Source organism: Hydra vulgaris, chromosome 10 (assembly GCF_038396675.1).
Source record: "Hydra vulgaris chromosome 10, alternate assembly HydraT2T_AEP".
Taxonomy (NCBI): domain Eukaryota; kingdom Metazoa; phylum Cnidaria; class Hydrozoa; order Anthoathecata; family Hydridae; genus Hydra; species Hydra vulgaris.
In genome coordinates, this window is record NC_088929.1 from 5087533 (window position 1) to 5108719 (window position 21187).

The 21187-nt window shown below is 27.4% G+C and overlaps 1 protein-coding gene and 1 long non-coding RNA gene across 2 annotated transcripts; both read right to left on the minus strand.

Moving 5' to 3' along the window:
* Nucleotides 1-314: 314 nt before the first annotated feature.
* LOC136086481 (uncharacterized) lies at nt 315-601 on the minus strand. Its single transcript, XR_010641360.1, has 3 exons — nt 572-601; nt 433-499; nt 315-345 (listed from the first exon to the last, which is right to left on the minus strand). It is a non-coding gene; the product is annotated as an uncharacterized LOC136086481 (long non-coding RNA).
* Nucleotides 602-15822: 15221 nt separating this feature from the next.
* Nucleotides 15823-16465, minus strand: LOC136086482 (ras-like GTP-binding protein Rho1). Its single transcript, XM_065808774.1, has one exon. The coding sequence runs from the start codon at nt 16452-16454 to the stop codon at nt 15858-15860; it is 597 nt and encodes a 198-aa protein (XP_065664846.1). The 5' UTR covers nt 16455-16465; the 3' UTR covers nt 15823-15857.
* Nucleotides 16466-21187: the final 4722 nt, after the last annotated feature.

Here is a 21187-nt window from a genome sequence, read left to right on the forward strand (position 1 = left end):
CAACAAACAACCTAAGCAATCCTACAGTCTATTAAACATGCAAATAAACAACATAATGAAATAAGATCCCACAAATCTAATAGTTCAAAATAAAAGTTAAATCTAATAGTTCAATGTTCAAACTTAATGTTCAAAGTTCAAACATAATGTAAACTCTCACAAACATAATAATTCCTATTAAACACTGCACTCTAATAGTTCAAATTACATTTTCACAAGTATAAGTCATGCTCTCATTGCATTGGATGAAACAAGATAAAAAGCCTTCCTCTAATTCTCTTGAAGTTGAACCTCAAAAGTGCGCTGAAAATCTGAAATTTACAACAAACTTGCATGAGAATGAATCTAGATAATTAAATATAAAAAATAATTGGAATTTGAAAGGAGATATCATTCTACATAAAAAACATAATTAGAACCTTAATTATTTACCTTTTCATATAGTAGAATTAAGAACCGTTGGAATAACAACATTCAAATTTTTTTCTTCAAGATCAACCTACAAAATTAGTTGATATTAAAACTTGAATTAAAAAAGATATCATAAAAATGACTAAGAGAATAACATTACCTTTTTCTCTTGACTATTATCTTTCAAACAACTTGCACAACAAACCAAAGCTTCCACTGTTTCAGGTGATAATGAACTTCTAATTGAATCAAGCACTCTACATCCTCCGCTAAATGCAGATTCTGAAGCAACTGATGTTAGTGGAATTGAAAGTATTCGTGCCATCATTGAGAGGATTGGTTTATTAATGCTATGCACCTTCCACCAACCTAGTACATCAAAAGTAAAGTGGGTTGACGGTTCACATTTGAAACGCTTTTCCTCAAGATAAAGTTCCAACTCAGTCTTTTCAGCTACTGAATTTGTGTCGCAAAACTGCTCAAAGTCAATAACTTGCTGCAAATTTGAGGAAAATTGTTTTTTATCCTTAATGGTTGTATCTTTTGATCCCGTTGTCTCACTTTTACTAACATATGTTTGGTACAACTCTTTGAGCACTTCCATAACCTTCTTGAGATGATCTTGACTATCTACAACATTGTACAGTTGAGGAAAAATGAACTTCAAAAACTCCATTTTGTTACGAGGATCCAAGACAGAAGCAATCGACATCAACATGTTGCAATCACCCCAATATTTGTCAAATTTACTAGACATAGTTGCTGCCATTTTCCTCATGTACTCATTATCACTTGCAAGATGTGTGTTCAACATGTATTTCACACTCCAAACTTGAATAAGATTTAATTTGCTGTTGGATATTTGGTTCCTGAAATTAGCTTAGATGTTGTATTAAACGCCGAAAAAAACTTGCATATTTTTTCAGCTTTAATCCAATTCTCATCAGAAGGCAACCATTCGTAGTTAGCATCCCTTACAGCATATTCTTTCAAAACAAGTTTAAATGGCAGAATATGCTCTAACATCGTATAAATGGAGTTCCAACGTGTTGAGGCATCAAGTCGCAACCCCTTGTTCGTTGTTCCAAATTTATATAAACGAGCAGGAGATTTCTATAAATACTTCACTGTTTCTCTAATACTTTCAATAGCAAAAGCAATCTCTTTTATCCCATCTTGCACCAAAAGTTTTAATATATGTGCAGCACAACGAACATGAAATATTTGAGATTTGAAATGGAGCTTATTTCGTGAAACTAAATTGTTTTTCAAGCAAGTAGCTGCTACATCATTTGAACTTGCATTGTCAACAGTTATTGATTGAACCTTTTCTTCTATTTCCCATAATTCCATACATTTGGCAATACAATCAGCGATAAGAACTCAAGTGTGAGGGGGCTCTAATTCACAAAAGTTTAGGATAAAACTTTTTAATATCCAATCTTTATAAACAAAATGAATAGTGACACAAATATACCCAACTGTTTGATTTGAAGTCCAGTTGTCTGAAGTTAAACACACCCTACTAACATTTTTCAACATGTTCTTTAACTTGTCCTTTTCAGTTTGATACACCTTGACACAATCAGATTTGAGGGTAACTCTTGACACCTTTTGGTACTTATAATTCAAAGCCTTTGCAAAGATGTTAAACCACTTGTGTTCAATCATATTAAAGGGATACTCATGTGCAATAAATATCTCATGGTATGCATAAGCCTATGTGTCTTTTTAGTTGTGTTGTAGCTCCAGATTTTTGTTTTTGCCAAGACTGAAGACATCCTTTGCACTTCACCTTATAAATTATTGTATCATTTTTATCAGTTTCAGACACCTCTTCAAAAGATTTCCAAACATCAGAAGTTTTTTTCCTCTTTCTTCCATTAACAGTACTACTTGTATTCTCATCTTCCACGTCAATTAAATTGTTACCATTTTCACTAATATTTTCACCATTCAAATCCTCAACATTATCCCCAGTTTGAACATTATTAACAACATCCATAATATTGAGTTTTTATCTACATTAATGAAAAATATGGAAGAACAGTAAAAAATATAAATAATGGAAGAACAGTAAAAAATATAAATAGTTAGCACCTATAACAAAAGAAAGGAGAGGTACCTGTTTCTGTTTGAACTTTGAAAAGAAAGTAGAAAAATCTAAATTAATCGGACGAACCATAGAGAGCAATATCCATAATCACCTTCAAAAGAAGAAGTTGATCTACTTCTAATGACGGTCGACCAGGTTTCTTTCTGATTTTTAGTTTTTCTTTGACTTCTGGATACTCCAAGCAGATTTCCTCCATTCTAGCTTTTTTCAGTTCTCTAGTTTTCTTCTGTTGAGCTTGATCATACTTTTTTTTGGCCAGTTCTTTACATAGATGAGCTAGTTTCTTCTTTTTCTTTTTCAAATCATCCTCTTCAGCTTCAGCAATGAATCCACTTCTCTTTCTAGTCTTCAGTCCAGCAACTTTACAATTTAAATCTGCAATCTCAGAATTGAGTCAAACTTGAGCCACTGTTCTTGCATTTTTTTAATTTTTCGTGGTCAACAAACTTAAAGTTAATGCACTTTGTTGATCATCAATAACATATTGCTCATTGGTGGGCTCAACAAACTGTGAGGAATTCTTGTCAGATTCAAGTGGAGTATACGTGGGGGCAGACTGTTTTGGAGTATTGGCCCAAAATAATAATTGCTTGCTCTTGAACTTCATTGCCTTTTCATTAAATAAATTGATTAAATAGATTACTCTTGATTCAAGATGCTTATGCACCAGTTTCTCTTCTTTTAATGAATTCCATATACTATGGACTTCTTTCTGGATATTAGCCTTTTTTTCATCGGGATGAGCATTTTCAAACAAGACCATCAATAAGTTAAGTAATGCAGTTTTATCCATATTTTAATATTGATTTATTAGTATTTTTTACATCACAATCAGAATAATGATTTTGCTCATCGTTAGCGCAAGCTTTTTAAAAGAGTTTCTTCAACCCGCAACACAGTGATTTAGAGACACTTGAAATTTGGCCAAAATATAGTTTTTTGAGTAGCGAAATTTAAACAATGTGTTAAGCTAACTATTTTCTACAGTTTCTAATATTTCTAACGGTATAAAAATATTAGTACTGAAATAATAGAATCAATTGTTAGTTTTTGTTTGAAAATGACCAAAAACAGCTCTTTTTTATCGTTAAAATTTTATCATTATTAAAACTTAATTTTCTCCCTAAATACAAAACCTTTCATTTTAATTTTCATTGTATACAAAGATAATAGATAAATTTATCTTAAATTATAAAAAAATGTCAATATGTATTGATACATCTTATAAAAAATGCATTTAAAAAGTGCAATTTTTATGAGTTTAAACTGATTTTTATGGTGCTAGGACTTTTTACCTTAGACTTCCTTCACAAAGCCAATTTTTTTTTAAAGAGAGTTTGTATCATTCTGTTAGAAACTATAAAAGTTAGCTGCCCCAACTTGCCCCATTTTGAAATAATGTGGTTTTAAAAAGCTGATTTTATAAAATAATTAACGATGTAAAAGCTAATACTAAATACAAAGGTTTTGTATTTAGGGAGAAAATTAAGTTTTAATAATGATAAAATTTTAACGATAAAAAAGAGCTGTTTTTGGTCATTTTCAAACAAAAACTAACAATTAAATCTATTATTTCAGTACTAATATTTTTATACCGTTAGAAATATTAGAAACTGTAGAAAATAGTTAGCTTAACACATTGTTTAAATTTCGCTACTCAAAAAACTATATTTTGGCCAAATTTCAAGTGTTTCTAAATCACTGTGCGCTTGGGAGAAATTAGCGTTTCGAATTTTCAACAGACTTTATGTGTTTGCATTGCATCACGTTTTACAATCAACTAGAGAGCAACTACAGTTTCGTATTTGAAGTAACGACAATTTAATTTCAAAAAATGACAAATTTATGAGTTTACTTTGAACCACATTTTATAATCCGCTAGGAAGCGAATAACGATTGTGAATTTTATATAGAAAGAGTTATTATTTCTAACATAATTTGACCCGCAGTCAAATGGTAATATATTAATAAAACGATAGTAATTTTTATTTTACGTTAGTAGTTGTTATTTATTTAATGTTCTGGGAAACTTATTATATTAATTTATAATATAATGTTATAAATAATTTAATAAAATATAATATCAAATTCCCCGCATATTTAATATTAATTCCCCTACAAACAAAACATCATTAATTTCCCTACAAACAAAACATCATTTCTATACCATTTAGTAGATGTAAATACCGTTAAAATCTGCTCATTAAAACTAAAATAATAATTTAAATTGACATCATTTTGGCCTCAACACCCCCTCCCCATTGTCAATTAGTGTCAAGCTTTCCAGCACTCCCTCCCCCTATATTTACTGACATCATTAATGGATGATCCCATGCTTGATAGTTGAAATTTGGAACACTTTTTAATGAATGTTTGTTCTATCCATATTTACGCGGACATTGGTAATTTTTTCACAAAAAGTTAGTTTTTAAAGCAATTATATTTTTGTTTTTATTTCTTTTAAACAAAAAGCGTTGTATTTTTTAAATGTCCGCAAAACTAGTAATACATTAGTAATACAATAATTCAATCCTATATAAATATGAAAATCAAAAAATCATTTTCTGTACTTCTAGCTATGTTACCAAATATTTTCAATATGTTTTCAAACTTAGCATGTTTAGCAACAATTTTTTTTTAGATTTTTCTCGTAAATTTTTGTTTACATTTTAGAGCGGTTACGCAGAATTTAATCATTACGCCCCAAACCACTATCTAATGAATTTTAAGAAAACAAATGTTTCAAGTTATAAATAATTGAAAACCAAGTTTCGCGGATTATTTTATTTAGCATTGGAATTCAGTCAGATTATAAAAAGTATTTTCGTTATGGAATGGAAATAAAACTAGTATCAATTGCATGTACAAAGATCGTTTACTACTTAAAGTACATATCATATATTAACTGTATAACTGTATTAACTGTATATTAACAAAAAAAAAATTATTTAAATAAAATCCAATTATTTAAATTGCCTATATTATTATGTATGTTTATAAAAAATGTATGTTATTTTTCAACAGAAAAGTATTAATATCGATCTAAGTGCCAAGAAATTTTTAAATTTTTTTAAAATTTGAAAATTTTCAAAAAAGGGATCTTACAATAGAAAGTAAAGAGAAATTAACTTACTTTTGGAAAAACAAAAAAACACGGTAGTTGAAGAAAATCATAAGCTATTAAAAGAATTAGAAAAAAGTTTTACTGCAATTACGACTGCAAATTTAAAAATTATTACCAAAAGATTTAACAAACTTGAAACAGACATTATAAATAGTTCAACTAAAATTGTTAGTATTTCAAAAGCTTATGAAATTTCTAATCAAAAGATATCGTCTTTAGAAAATGATGTCAAAAAATTTATTCATATAAACGATGAAATAGTTGTATCATAATTTGAAAAAGTAAAAGAGCAAACAAAGAAAGTAAGTAATCGTAAAAGATAAAAGCGCTGTAAATAAAATAAATAACAAGTTAAGGGAAATAGAGGATTGATCGAGAAGAAATAATCTAAGGATAAATGGAATAAAAGAAAGTGAGCTTGAAAGCTGGGAAGAAAGTGAATTAAAAGTTTTAAAACTATTTGAGGAGCCACTTGAAATCAAAGATGTTAAAATTGAACGAGCACATAGAACCGGACCAAGAGATGCTAAAAAAATAGAACAATGAATTTAAAACTCCTAAACTATAAAGGTAAGATAGATATAATGAAGAGATCTGCAAGGCTTAAAGGAATGAACATTTATATTAATGAAGATTTCTGTTACGAAACTATTCAAATACGAAAAGATTTAAGAATTGAAATGTTAAAAGAAAGAGAACAAGGAAAGTATGTGTTTATCTCCTACGACAAACTTATCATTCGTGAATGGGCAGAAAAGAAATTTGACGCAAAAAATCGCCAAGTATAAATTTTTTCTTATACTTAATTTTTTACGGAATGTTTTTTTTTTTTTTTTCTTCAAATTATTAATTTGATATTTTTAAACGAATATAAAATTTACATTCATCTTATGTTTAAATTCTAACCGAAATTCTTTTAGTTCTATATTTAAAAACTAAAAAATGGACTCAAAACATGTAAACAATTTTGAGTTAAATTCTTTTGATTTTTTCCAAACAATAAACAATGAAACTGATTCAATTTAATTTAGTGAAGAAGGTGCTTTGTTAAACAAATGCTCTTATTTTTATAACAATGAACTAAAATAATTTCTTGAGCGAGATCGCTTAAATGTGATACAATTTAACATAAGAAGTTTAAAAAAGAATTTTGAAAATTTTAAGAATAATATTGAGGAAATTTAAATATTTTTAACGTTATATGCCAGAAAATGTAGTTAAACAGAAAACTTAATGTAGTTTTGATGAAATCTAACTCGAATCATCACCAGCCAGGTTTTCATCCTGTATCTTTAGCACGCTAAACAAAAAAAACGAGGAGGTGGAGTACTTTTTTATGTAAGTGAAGGAATGCGGTTTATAAATAGGCCTGACATTTTTGATGCCGATAAAGAGGTTCTAACAATTAAAATTTTAGCCTAAAAAACTAAAAATATACTTTTAAATTGCTTTTATAACCCACCATCTGGTGCCATAAATAGTTTCAAGTCCTTTTTAATTACTGATCTTATAAAAAAAATGTACAATAGAAAAGAAATTAAACTATATAATTGGTGACATAAATTTAGACGCATTAAAGTATCACGTAAGTTCTAAAATTAATGGTTTTTATAATGGTTTATTTGAAAACGGTGCAATTCCGTTAATCAATAAACAAACAAGAGTAACTTTAAAGTCAGTATCCTTAATAGATAATATTATGACAACAGACACTTAAAATGAATCTCTTAAAAAGGGGTTAATTAAAAATGATGTCTCAGATCATTTTCCTATTTTCTTTTCAATAAATACTGATATTGAGCAATTACCAATAATTAAACAAGTTATCATAAAACGCTGTTTCAGTAAAGTAAATATTGCATCATTTAATGAACAACTATCATTACTACATTAGAAACATATAAATTTTTTGTCGGAAGCAAATGTGGTTTACAACTCATTCTTTAAAACATTCTATGAAGTTTATGATGCAAACTTCCTATAATACAAAGTAAACTTAAACAAAAAAGCTTAAAGTCACCATGGATTACTAAAGAACTCAGGAAATCTTCTAAAGTTAAACAAAAATTGTTTATCAAGTATTTAAAGACAAAAACAGATAAGAATAAGGAAGTTTATAAAAATCATGTAAAACTTTTTAAAAGTCAAAAAAAAAAAAAAGTACTACTCAAATTTATTAGACATTTTTTTTATTAATTTATTAGACAATATTTTTTAAAAATAATACTAAACCCACATGGCAAATTTTAAATAAAATTACTGGCAATCATAAAATTAAGACATGCAACTTACCAAAATTTATTAAACAATGATGATTTTTTATATAATCCTAAAAAGATAGCAAATCAAAATAACAACTTCTTTGTAACTATTGGTCCAAGTTTAGCAAAAAATATTCCAACTAACACATTAAATGATTTTTCTTCCCATAAATCCTATAACAACTTTGAACTTTCCATTAAAGAGTTTGAATGTACTTACAAAGTGCTAAAAATCAATAAAGCGATAGGCCCAGTTTAAATAAATGGTAACATTATAATCGGTTCTTACGACATCATAAAAACTATACTTTTTCAGGTCTTTAGTTGTTCAATAAATTAAGGTATATTTCCTGATCAACTTAAAGGTAGCCAAAGTTACACCAATATTTAAAGGAAGGTGGGGGGGGGGGGGGGGAGGTTATTTATCAAATATAACTAATAACCATACATTCTGGTTTTTCAAAGATTTTTGAAAAGGTCCTTTACAATAAAATTTATGATCATCTTTCTATAAATAAAATACTAAATACAACCCAATATGGGTTTAAAAAAAATTATTCCGCTGAACACGCAGTGCTTCATCTGACATTGCAGATTTGTTTGAGAAATCACAATTTACTCTTGGAGTATTCATTGATCTATCAAAAGTCTTCAATACAATAAATCATAAGATTCTTATTAAAAAACTAAAAAATTATGGAATCTGTGGTAATTTTCTAAAATTACTTAAGAGTTATTTAAGCGATCTTAAACAGTTTGTGCAAATTGATGTATCCTCTACTACAAGTTTACTAAATATAACATGTGGTGTCCCCCAAGGGTCTATACTAGAACCGCTTCTTTTTCTCATTTATATTAATGATCTTTATAATGTCTCAAATTTAAAAACAGTAATGTTTGCTGATGGCACAAACATTTTTCTGTCTAGCAATAAAATCATAACACTATTTAATGACATGAACGTGGAGCTAATTAAAGTTTCAAAATGGTTAAAGTCAAATAAGTTATCAATTAACATAGAAAAAACTAAATGGACTCTATTTTATCCAAAATCCAAAAAACATCTTTTACCAAATGGTATGCCTCAAATATATATAGATAATATTCAAATAAAACAATCAAAAGTTATACTATTTCTTGGTGTTCTTATTGATGAAAACCTTACGTGGAAAAATCATATTGAAACCTTGCGCAACAAAGTTTCAAAAAATATTGGAGTATTATACAAAGCAAGAAGTTTTGTAAATAGACACGCATTAATTCAACTTTATTGCTCACTTGCCCAATGTCATCTAAATTATTCAAATATCGCATGGGTTAGTGCTAAAAAAAGTCAATTAGATTCTCTTTATCGGCAACAGAAGCATCAAGCACGACTAATACACTTTAAAGATTGTTATACTCATGAAAAACCACTTTTATTTGAAATAAATGATATATAAGTGATAATATATTCGAGTTTTTCTGATCTCGTTTCTCTTTTATAAGTTTATATAAATGTAAATTAAAATATTTTATTTTATTTTTTATTGTTTTGTTAATGTTTTGTTAAACGGTGTTTTATAATTGAGATACCTTATCTTATTTGTATGTAGGTTTTTTAAACATTATTTACTTTTCATTTTATATTTTTTTAAATAATTGATTTATCATTATTGTATTGTTAAATGGTTCTCGGTGACAGGATCTTACGATCCTTCGTTGAGTTGCCGTGTTTTCATATATTATGTACAACGACATTTTTCCAGAAAATATTGTTAAAAGAACAAAAAAAATAAAAAAATAAAAAGTTAAAAGCAAAAATAATTCAAAACTTATTGTTTGTTTTTTTAACTTTTTTGTAATATTTTGCGATTTTTTTTCCTGCCTATTGTAGCGCCTGTTTCAGTTCACACTCGGTGTAATTTAAGTTTACATGTTTTAAAAATTAGTCTTAGGGATCGTCCATAACTTAACGTGACGCGAAATTAAACTTTTAGACAAAAGACAAAGGATGAAAAGTTTTCCATTGCAGAGTCTTTTATTAAACCAAGTATATAAACGAGCTTTTAAGTCCAGCAAAACCGCCGCGCAAAAGAGCAAAATGATCTCCTACTTATATTTTTTAAATAAATTTTGCGTTGCGTAATTTATGGACGATCCCAAACTATGTTTATATTACATTTAAGTCAACAGAAATATAATTTTTCTGATTATTTTTGATAAAAATTTCAAAATTCAATCAAGTTCGTCATTTTGCGCTATTACTTAAAAATCAGAATTGATTATTTCATTGAATGTTAAAATATAAAACATTTACTTGGTGTTCATATTCTTTTTACAGAACGAATTTATCTTTAATATTTCAAAAGTTATACAAGTTTTAGTAACACCCCTTTAAGTAACTATTTAAAAAAAACAAAAAGCCATATATCCACTTTGAAACAGCCGCGAACTGCAGTATATATTAATTTAACCATTTCTAACCTAGAATATTGTAAGTAGTTACATAATATTTGTTTAGTTAAATAATAATAAACATATATATATATATATATATATATATATATATATATATATATATATATATATATATATATATATATATATATATATATATATATATATATATATATATATATATATATATATATATATATATATATATATATATATATATATATATATATATATATAGGTAATTGCATACAAAGTTAATTTTGTATAAGACCAACTTTTCAAATCAAATTTCCGTGGCCAGTCATACGGAATCCAACGAAGCTACTGTTAATTTCTTTAGCTTTCTTCGAGAAATTTATAACTTTTTTTTCTGATCTTATCAATGGGATGTCTTAAAGTTAAAATTCCCTACTGGAACACGCGTTTCGGTTCCCAAGACTCTTTCACAAACTCGTTGGTCAGCTCTTGATGATACTTGTTTAGTCATTGAAAAGGGTTGTTCTTTTTACAAGTTAATTAAGATTTATTTAAGAAGTTAAATAAAAATATATTTCATTTGAGATTGTGCATACTTATTCACAAATATTTTCTATACTGGCAGCTTTTCTTGATCTTAACGACGACCTTACTCAGAAAGCAACGGCTGCTCAAAATTGCTCTCTACTCGGTTTTCTTGCGAATCTCCGCTGTACGAATATCTCGGAGATTTCTTGCAGTGCACAAAAACTTGTTGACCAATATCCAACTGGTTTTAACTCTCACTTTGAACAAATGTTTTCATTTTGGAGCTTTTATTCCAACTGTGATAAACAATGAAAAAGGCTAATGAAAACCTTCAGCTCTGGATCTTTTAAAGATATAAGAACCTTGAATCAAAATTTTTTAACATTGAAGTAGCTCTTTAAATCTTCTTGACCACTACTGCAACGAACTGTTCTAGAGAACATTTATTTTTCAACATTGAAAAGGATCAAAAGTGCTCATCGCTCAACAAAAGGTATATATACAACATAAAAAAAAGTTAGGATACAAAGAACTCTTTATAAATTTATCTTTAACAATAACAATCTTGATTAATAGCAGACTCGTACATTTTCCAATTTTTAAAGTTACATATAGTTTTCTATTCATTAATTTTTTTAATGGGTCAAGAACGTCTTTCAGATCTTTCTATTATTCAAATAGAACGTCTTTCAGACCTTTCTATTATTCAAATAGAAAGCCGGATTGGATTTAATTAACCTAGAAAATGTAATCTCTACATTTGCGAGCTTAAAATGCAGAAATGTGTTTTAAAACTATACAAATTGCACCGTTTTTTTAATAAGAAATAACGCTAGACTTTTGTTTTAATACAAAAAGAAAATACATAAGAAAGCCGTAGCGCATTGTTTCCATAGCAACAATTATAAAGATTTTTGTTATTTTTAATCGCTGTTAAACTTGAATTTAGGAGGCAAATAGGGGCCAGAAGGCCTAAAATGACGGGAGGCAAAGAAGTAAATAACCCGGTCCTGGATACAAAGTTAAAATTTTTTAGTCAAAAATGTAATTTAAAAGAAATATAATGGGTGATCTTCCAAAAAATTTTCATAGAACCAGTTTTAATTTTTTCCCAGACATACACTTATGGAAAGGTCTACGAGACTAGTTTTAGTTAAGGGTTTTTAAAAAAAATTTAATGCAGTTGTGAAAGTAGGGCTAAAATATAAAAAAATATTGGAAAATAATACAGTATTTTAACTCTAGTGAAGCTAGAAAACTACAATTGTTTATTTTATTTCTCTTTCACTGGAGTAATAGAAAGAACTTTTAGCAAATTTAAGTCGGATTTTCGGAATTATAATTAAGTTGCTGTTAATTCATGTTGCTTTTGAATGGTTGACAACTTCAAATTAGTTAGTAAAATTTGAACATGATAAACCAAGCATTGCTTGGTTAATAATCAAGCTTAAATTATATAATTTAACTCCTTAATTTTATATAAAATAAAAATCTTTGTTATGATTATACTTTAAAGTTTTTATCTATTTAAAAAAAAAAAAAAAAAAATCTTTTTTCTGTTCTGTTATGCCTCAGAACCAAAAAATGCTACCTACTTACAGTAGGTAACAGGTAGATCGCAGTAATAGATGTATATCGCAGTAATAGATGTAGAACGCACTAATAGATGTATATCGCAGTAATAGATGATAATATTTTTTATTCGCATAATACAAACAGCTTCAAAAATATTAGTTAAAAAGACAGCCTATTTATTATGATTTTTTCTTAAAAGTTACTAATTTGACCTTATAAAAAAACTTAGAGGAGGAGGGAGGAGAGCGAGGCGCAAGTGGCTACTTCTCCTTAAACTAAATTAAGTTTCTTGAATCTACAGATCAAAATTATGTAAAATTTTACACATACATACTTTAATATATAATTTTTTTGAAAATAGTAATAGCTTTGTGCAGGTATTAAAAAAATAATTTTGATGATCCCTTTTGTATGTAACTATCCCACTGTGTTCCGTAAAACACCCCGCTTTACGTAGAATGAGCGGGGCAAACTTAATCAAACATTTTTGATTAAATACAATACACGTACAATTGTAAACAATATAATAATTAACTTTAATAAATAACTTTAAATTAATCTTATTAAACTTTTTCATAACTAAAATTCATTTTTTAAATGATAACTAAAATAATAAAAATATATATCAACAAAATTTCTAAAGAAATCTACACCTTTTCAAGATGTAATTGAGAACTTGAAAGTTGTAATTAAGAAACGTAAGATGTAATTGAGAAGATGAAAGTTGTAATTAAGAAACGTAAGATGTAATTGAGAAGATGAAAATTGTAATTAAGAAACGTAAGATGTAATTTAGAACACAAAATTTGTAAATAAGAAATCGTAAGATGTAATTGAGAAGATAAAAGTTTTAATTGAGAAAAGTATAAAGAATACAAAGTTCTTTGTATTTTGAATTTTGTAATATACTTTGTAACTTAAGGCTGGAAATAATAATGTAATATCAATAAAATATAAAAAGTCATGAAAAAGGCATTTGAGGTTTAAGCGGAAACTGTAAAAATCCTATTGGGTGTCAATTAAAACTTTCTTTTATTTTTGTCTGTGAAAAATTTAATTGAAATTTCAGATAAATAATAAATAAAACACAAATAATTTGTTTACATAAGAATTTAAAATTTAAATTTAAACAACGTCATTAAAAATCATTGCAATATTCAGTTAAGAACCAACATGGACGTCTTCCATATTTAAAATTGTTGCGTAATGCGTGGTTGTATGTAGTACAGCGCGTGTACAATCACCTCCGATTATTGTTTTTTTTGCCGAAGTAACATTTCTTTCTAAATACTGTATTCGTTGTTCCATAATCCCAGCACCGAATACAGGTACAATGCGAATAACATTTTTAACGTTTATTTTTATTTTGGATCAGATAGCTTCCACTGTGTTTAACATTGGGATGTAGGGTCCTAATCGCAACAACTGAGTCGGTGAATTTTTGAAAACCCTTTCCAAACCAGCGTGACATGGAGGATTGTTTGTTACAACGACTGAATCCTCTAAGCGATTCTCGGATGTAATTCACTGGTTAAACAAAACCAACATCCACTCGTTACAAGAACTGCTTTAAATGATCGTCTGCGAGTTTCCATCATGACGACGTTTGTTGTTGATATAACTGCAATCAAATGTATGTTTGCACCTTTTGCGTATGATGACCATTTGTGGTGAGTTCGTTAATGTTCCTAACATATTCAACTCTTTTTTGTTTGTTTTCATTACTATTCATTCTAGTAGGCTCCTTGTGCACTTTTTTAGATGAAAATAGTCTGCCTTCAAGGTATTTGGCAACTGTGGTTGTGCTGACGCTAATCCATGTTGGTGTTTCTTCAATTTGATTATCGGCAATTTTTTTGGTTTAAAACCACTTCTTCCTATAAAGATTAAATTTCCACTGCGGACCCAATTGTTTGCTGTCTTATATTTGACACCTAAAGTTTGCGCCAGAGTCACCCAATCGTCGTTTCGCTCAGCACATTAAATTACTCTTCTTCTATCATTCGATGAAGATAAAACATAATGTTTCCTTTCAACTTGTTCAGTTGTATGTATTTCATGTCTACAATTGGACAAGGTGATTCTGGTTGTTCCAGAAGTGATTGTAAACAAGTTTAGTGAAATAAATACTTGCACGGATTCAATTTAATAACAGACTTTCTATTCATAGTGTATTGAAAAATAACACAACGATCTTTTAATTCCATTACTGTATTACTGTATTGCTGGTGCATACAAATGCTAAATTTGATATTATTAACTTATCAAAATGCATGCCCAAGAAGATCTTTTAAAATGACCTTTAAGCTTCATTGAGTTCGCAATTACAAATAATGTATTCTCATTTAAATATTACGATTTCTTTATTAGAATTAGAACTTTTGTTTTTCAAATTACATATTGCGATTTCTTATTTACACGTTGGGTTTCTCAATTACATTTTAAAATTTCTTAATTACAAGTTGTGTTTCTTTATTATATATTGCGACTTCTAAATTACATGTTGTATTTCTCAATTACATCTTACTCTTCTTAATTACGACTTTCAAGTTCTCAACTACATCTTAAAAAGGTGCAGAGTTTTACATATTTTATAAAATCCAAAAAAATAATGACTACAATGAGCTATAACATAATAAGTAATAATAGCTAACAAAAAGATTTTCAATAACTTTTGTAGTTACCTCAAGTAACTTATTTAAATTTTTATGGCACGCCAACTTTTAAATATCTAAACTTGTTTATAGTGAAGACCGGAAAAATTTAACGTTATTAAAGGGAATAAGAAAATTGAAGCGATAGATTGAAAAAACAGCCTTAGCTACTCTCAGTAGTCTACGCTAACATATGCCGTTTGTAACAATGTTAGGTGTACTTATGCCAGTTTCTGCGATGAGTTTGCACCTAAACAGGTTTACGTCTTTTTGCACGCAAACCCGTTAATGGTTGAAAAAATTTACCTTTAGTCAGAAACCCTCGTGAAAAAGCTATACAAAAAACCCACATCGAATGCTGTCGTTTCGAAAATGATAAGACTTTATTTGATTTCATTGTTTAGAAATAATAAAAAGTTGTAGCAAACTCATATGGCTTATACATTTAATGATTTTTGTTAAAAAAAAAGTTATTTGCTTTATCCTGATCGACAAACAACCTGATGAAAAATAGATTATAATAGATTTAATATAATATATATAATATATAGATTTAACATATAATAGATTTCTGCTTAAAAAAAAAGTGTGTAATTCAAATAAGTTACTTTTAAAAATTCTAAAGTAGGTACGAAAGAACTTTTTTAAAAAAAGGCTACCTAAAACTGATAAAATGAACATAAGTGATGAAATAGCTATTCTCATATAGCTAGCCAGCTTTTTATTTATAAAAAACTAGTTTTTTTATTACATTGAAATTAAGCATTTAGATTTTACAAGATATTACATTCTTTGGCTTCTTTCTTTTTAACTTGAAGAGCAGCACGTGTTGCAGTTTCAAACACCTCACGTACACCGTCTTTTAATTTTGCAGAGCATTCCAAATAGCTAAATGCATTGATTTTCTCAGCCAACTCACAACCTTGTTCAATCTTAACTGGTTCCTGCTTCATTTTTGCGAGCTCATAAATTGTGTTTGAATCATTACGTAAATCTTTTTTGACGCCAACAAGTACGAATGGGACATTCGGACAAAAGTGCTTCATTTCAGGTATCCATTTTTTAAGAATGTTTTCAAAACTATTTGGTGAACCAATTGAAAAGCACAGTAATATTACATCCATATTTTGGTACGAAAGAGGACGTAGACGGTCAAAATCTTCTTGACCAGCTGTATCATATAATGCTAATTCAACCTGTTTAGAATCTACTTCAATATCGGCAACATAATTGTTAAAAACTGTAGGCACGTAAATTGTAAAATTAGGAAATTGATCTTTTGAAAAGACATGGTAGCAAGTTGTTAATAAGAAAGTTTTATCACAATCATGATCACCAACAATGACTAAATTCTTGCGAATGACAACCATTAATTACTTTTCTGAAATTAAAATACGAATACAATATAGTATTCTTCAGGTTCTTGTGAAGTATATTTGGGAAAGCATGCCTATATGGCAAAATGAATTTATCTCGAATTTTATCTGACCAAAATTAAAAAAAACATTCATTAATATTGAAAATGATTTGACAAAACTAAGATCAAAAAAATAAATTAAATTAATGAAAACAAAAATCTCGAAAACCATATAAAAACAGAATAATTCGATTAACCTGTTAGTTTGATTGAGTTTCATCTGGGATTTTTTTGATGATAATGTATTGTTTTCATAATTATGACATTTTAAATAAGTTTATTTTGACTCATTGCTTTGGCAATGAGTCATAATAAATAGCCTGCTGCCAGGGGCTTCAGTACATTTATCAACTATCTTATAGCTTGCTGCCGCAAAGGAGTGCTGCTACATCGATTGAGGGTTTGGCATTGGGCAGCATTCTTTTCTTTCATTTTTGCTTCATTTTATACTTCTTTTTCTGAAATCAAAATCTTGATTAAGCTATTTCTTAATCAAGATTTTGATTTCAAAATCTTGATTAAGTTGAAATTTCTAAAAAAATTTCGAGATTTCCTCTCCAATAATTTCGAGATAAATCCTAAATTCCTAATTCCGAGACTATTATCTAAATCAGATATTCAAGATAAATTATTTTTTGCAATTTCGATATGTATGCATGCCTTAGGGCATGCTACCAGAATAATTATCATAAAATGAAACAAATGTTTCAAAAAAAAAAAATGAAACAAATGTTTCAATATGTTTAAATCAGACAATAATCTATTTAACCAGAGCTATTACATTTTTAAACTGTAAATTACAATTTAAGATACTAAAAAGATAGCTTGATAGCTAGATTGATAGATAAATTAATGGCTTAAAATTGGATTTTGAATTAGAATATAAGTATTCAATTTGATGCTAGCTTCCCTCACCCAACACCATATCTATAATTAAAATTAAAAAATCTTACTTTTTCATTCAAATTTTGATAACAAATTCAAGTTTTTTTTCATGAAATAAAACGAACATAGATATTTGTATGCGTGTGTTCACATCCATGCATGTATGTGTGCATGCGAACACGTACATACATGGATGTTTTGTGCAGTCTTGCTTTGTTATGTTAAATTGTTGTTTTAAAATTTTTTATCGCATCAAAATAATTGCATATAAAAAAGTTTTTTCTAATAATGCATTACATATTATACTAAAAATCCTGAGATGATAATATATTTGTTATTAATAATACTAATAATATATTTATTGTTTACTGTTTACTGTTTTGAACTTGGTGTTACATAAGAGTAATTCTCAAATTACCAGTATTACCTTTCTTTATTTTTATTTAAATGCAAATAAATTGAAATAAAAATAAATAAATATTGATTTTAACTGATCACATATATATCACATTAATAATCAACTATTCGCAGGATTTTTATAGCAGTCACACAAACACAATTATAAATATATATATATATATATATATATATATATATATATATATATATATATATATATATATATATATATATACATATGTATATATATATATATACAGTATTGAAAAAAACTAAAGCAACTCAGGTTATAAAATCATACTTTTATTAAGAAACTCATTATTTTTTTATAATATCAAAAATAAATTTAATTTTTATTATAACAAAAACATAGGTTACCTGAAAATTATTATATTTTTATAATGTATTAAATACAAAAAAAAAAAAAAACCCGTTTTTTTCTAAATGATAGGAAACTGGGAAAAATTTAAGCAACTTTTTATTATAGATAAAATTAAATAAATCATTATGTAAAAAATAAAAAAATTAATATTTTGCAGAGTAACCCTTGCTTTTAATTACATCTTCATAACGTTTTGGCATTGATTTTATCAAGTTCTCAATGTTTTCTTTTGGAATCTGCACCCACTCTCTTTCAATGGCCTCGAATAACTGATTTTGGTTGGAAAATCTGCGCCCTCTTAATCTTTTTTTTTGTTGCAATTTCCCATAAATTCTCTATCGGATTTAAATCCAGGGATTGAGCGGACCATTTTATTAATTCATTTTTATTATCTTCGATCCATTTTGTCACGAATACTGATGTATGCTTAGGACCCCGGGCATGTTGAAATCTCCGACGAATGGGCATCTCCTCCTCAGCATATAATAATATTTTTGTTTCTGAAATTTCTTTATATTGAAAACGATTCATTTTATTATTTACTTTCACAATAGATCCTGCTCCACTCCATGAAAAACATCCCTACGCGATCACAGTCCCACCTCCATGTTTTACTGTCAAGTTGCAGTATTTAGGCAATAGTCTTGTCCCACTTGGTTGTCTAACATGTGTCATACCATCAAATTTAAATAAATTCTATTTGGATTTGTCGTAAAAAAGTACAGTTTTCCATTGTTGCAGAGTCCATTTCCCATAAGTTTTGGCAAAATTTATCCTTGTTAGTCGATTTTTTTTAGATATGACTGGCTTACAAGCTGGCCGCCGACTTGGTAATTTAGCCTCTAGAGCTCTATTTCTGATGGTTCTTAATGTTAAATTAAACTCTAAGTTCCTTAAAACTTCAGTGGATGAAATTGCAGGACATTTTTTTATTTGTTTAACAATTAATTTATCTTCACGGGTTGTTGTTTTTTGTGGACGGCCCTTATGATTTACTTTTACATTACCAGTTGAATAAATTTTTTTTTATTAATCTTGATATTACAGATTTATTAATATTATACTTTTCACTTAATTCTTTTTGAGTTAATCCTTTATTATAATCACTAACTATGCAATTTCTTGTAAAAATAATGTATTTATTTCTCGCCATATTAATTTTTTTATAACTTTAATTGGCTAAAGTACACAACTATCTTCAAAGATTGCAGAATTGACTGTGAATTATTTTTTTTTAATATTTTGTTTTAACCATATCATAAAAAACTTGTTTAAACTTGTTTGTTATTGTAATGTTTATTTTTAGGTAATATATCATAAAAATATAAAAACTTAACTCATATCATTTTGTAGCTGCTTTAGTTTATTCCACCGGAAACATTACCATTTTTTTAGTTTTTTCAACAGGAAACATTTTTGCTTCATATTATTTTTTTAATTAGTAAATTTTAAAAAAATAAAATTTTTTTTTAATAACTTTATAAAATAAGGTAGGGGTAACGGGGTAACAAAATAAAAAAATTTCATTAAAATATTTTGAATAATCATAACTTAAATTTTGAAAAGTTGGATATTATACAAAATGTATATATATATATATATATATATATATATATATATATATATATATATATATATATATATATATATATATATATATATGCTTGTTTAGATAAGCATGTAATGTCACATTAAAATAGTCTGCTGCCAGGGGCTTCAGTAAAAAAAGGACTAATTTGCTGCTAAAAAAAGGACTTCAAATTAGTCCAAATTATTAGTCTTTAAAAAATCAAACTGTTAATTTAATTGACTATAGGTTTCCTATTATAAAAGCATAACTAAAAACAAAATGGTGATATTCAATCTCTATTTTTAATAAACTTTTAATTGATTGATTATTCGATCTACTACATCTACAACACTGACTGATTTAAAAAACCAACCTACTACATATATTCTGAAATGTATTTTGTATATTTGTTAGTAATTTGAATTCGTAAGTCGAATTTCATACTTTTGTCCAGATTAAAACAAACTAACTTGATAAAATGTTTTCGAATAAAAATATTTTCGAATCTAGTAAGACATCTAAAAAATAAAAATTATTATTAATTTTTAAACACTCCACGGCTGTTTCACTCAATTTAAAAGCGAGCTTGACGTCACAAGAATTTTTGTGTTAAAAAAAAAAATATTTCTGCATAAAAAGTATAAAAACTCACTAACTTTAAAATAACAGTACTTTATTCTACAAAAGCTTCTTTATCTTCAAATTAAAAAAATATAAAACAACAATATTTTTTCGTAAAATTAATACTTACATTAGACGAAATAAAAATAAACATTGTTAAAATATTTTAAATGATTTGGGATCATTTTTGTGTTTTTGGGGATTTTTACGGAAAACCTGTCTTGGGCCAACCAAGATTCGCTTACATAGCTGCATGGTTGATGGTTGAAATTCGGAACAATTATCCGTGAATGTCTATTCTATTTGATTTTCGGTTATGGTAAATAATTTTTTTTTTCCGCAAAAGTTAGCTTTTAATGCATTTATAGTTTTGTTTTTATGACTTTTATATGCAAAATATAATTTTTTTTGCAACGATCACCAAATTAACAAATTTTCAATCCTTTATGCACACGAAAATCCAAAAATTGTTGTTTGTACCTCTAGCTATGCTACAAAATATGTTTTCAAACTTAGCATGTTTAGCTATTTATTTATTTTAGCTTTCTATTTTTTACGTTAATGTATGTTTACGATGAAGCAACCTTGAATGAGTTATGCCCCAAGCTATTATTGAATGAATTTGATGAAAACATCCGTTTTTGCGAGATAAAATTTGAAGTATAAAGAAACAAAGTTACGCGGAATTTTTCTCGTGGCTAATCAAACTAATATGAGATAAGTTGTTTAATCTTCTTATATCAAGTGCATATATTTGTCAATAAATATTTGTTTTTTATTATATTATATTATTATATTTTTTTATTACAACTTTAATTTACATTTAATA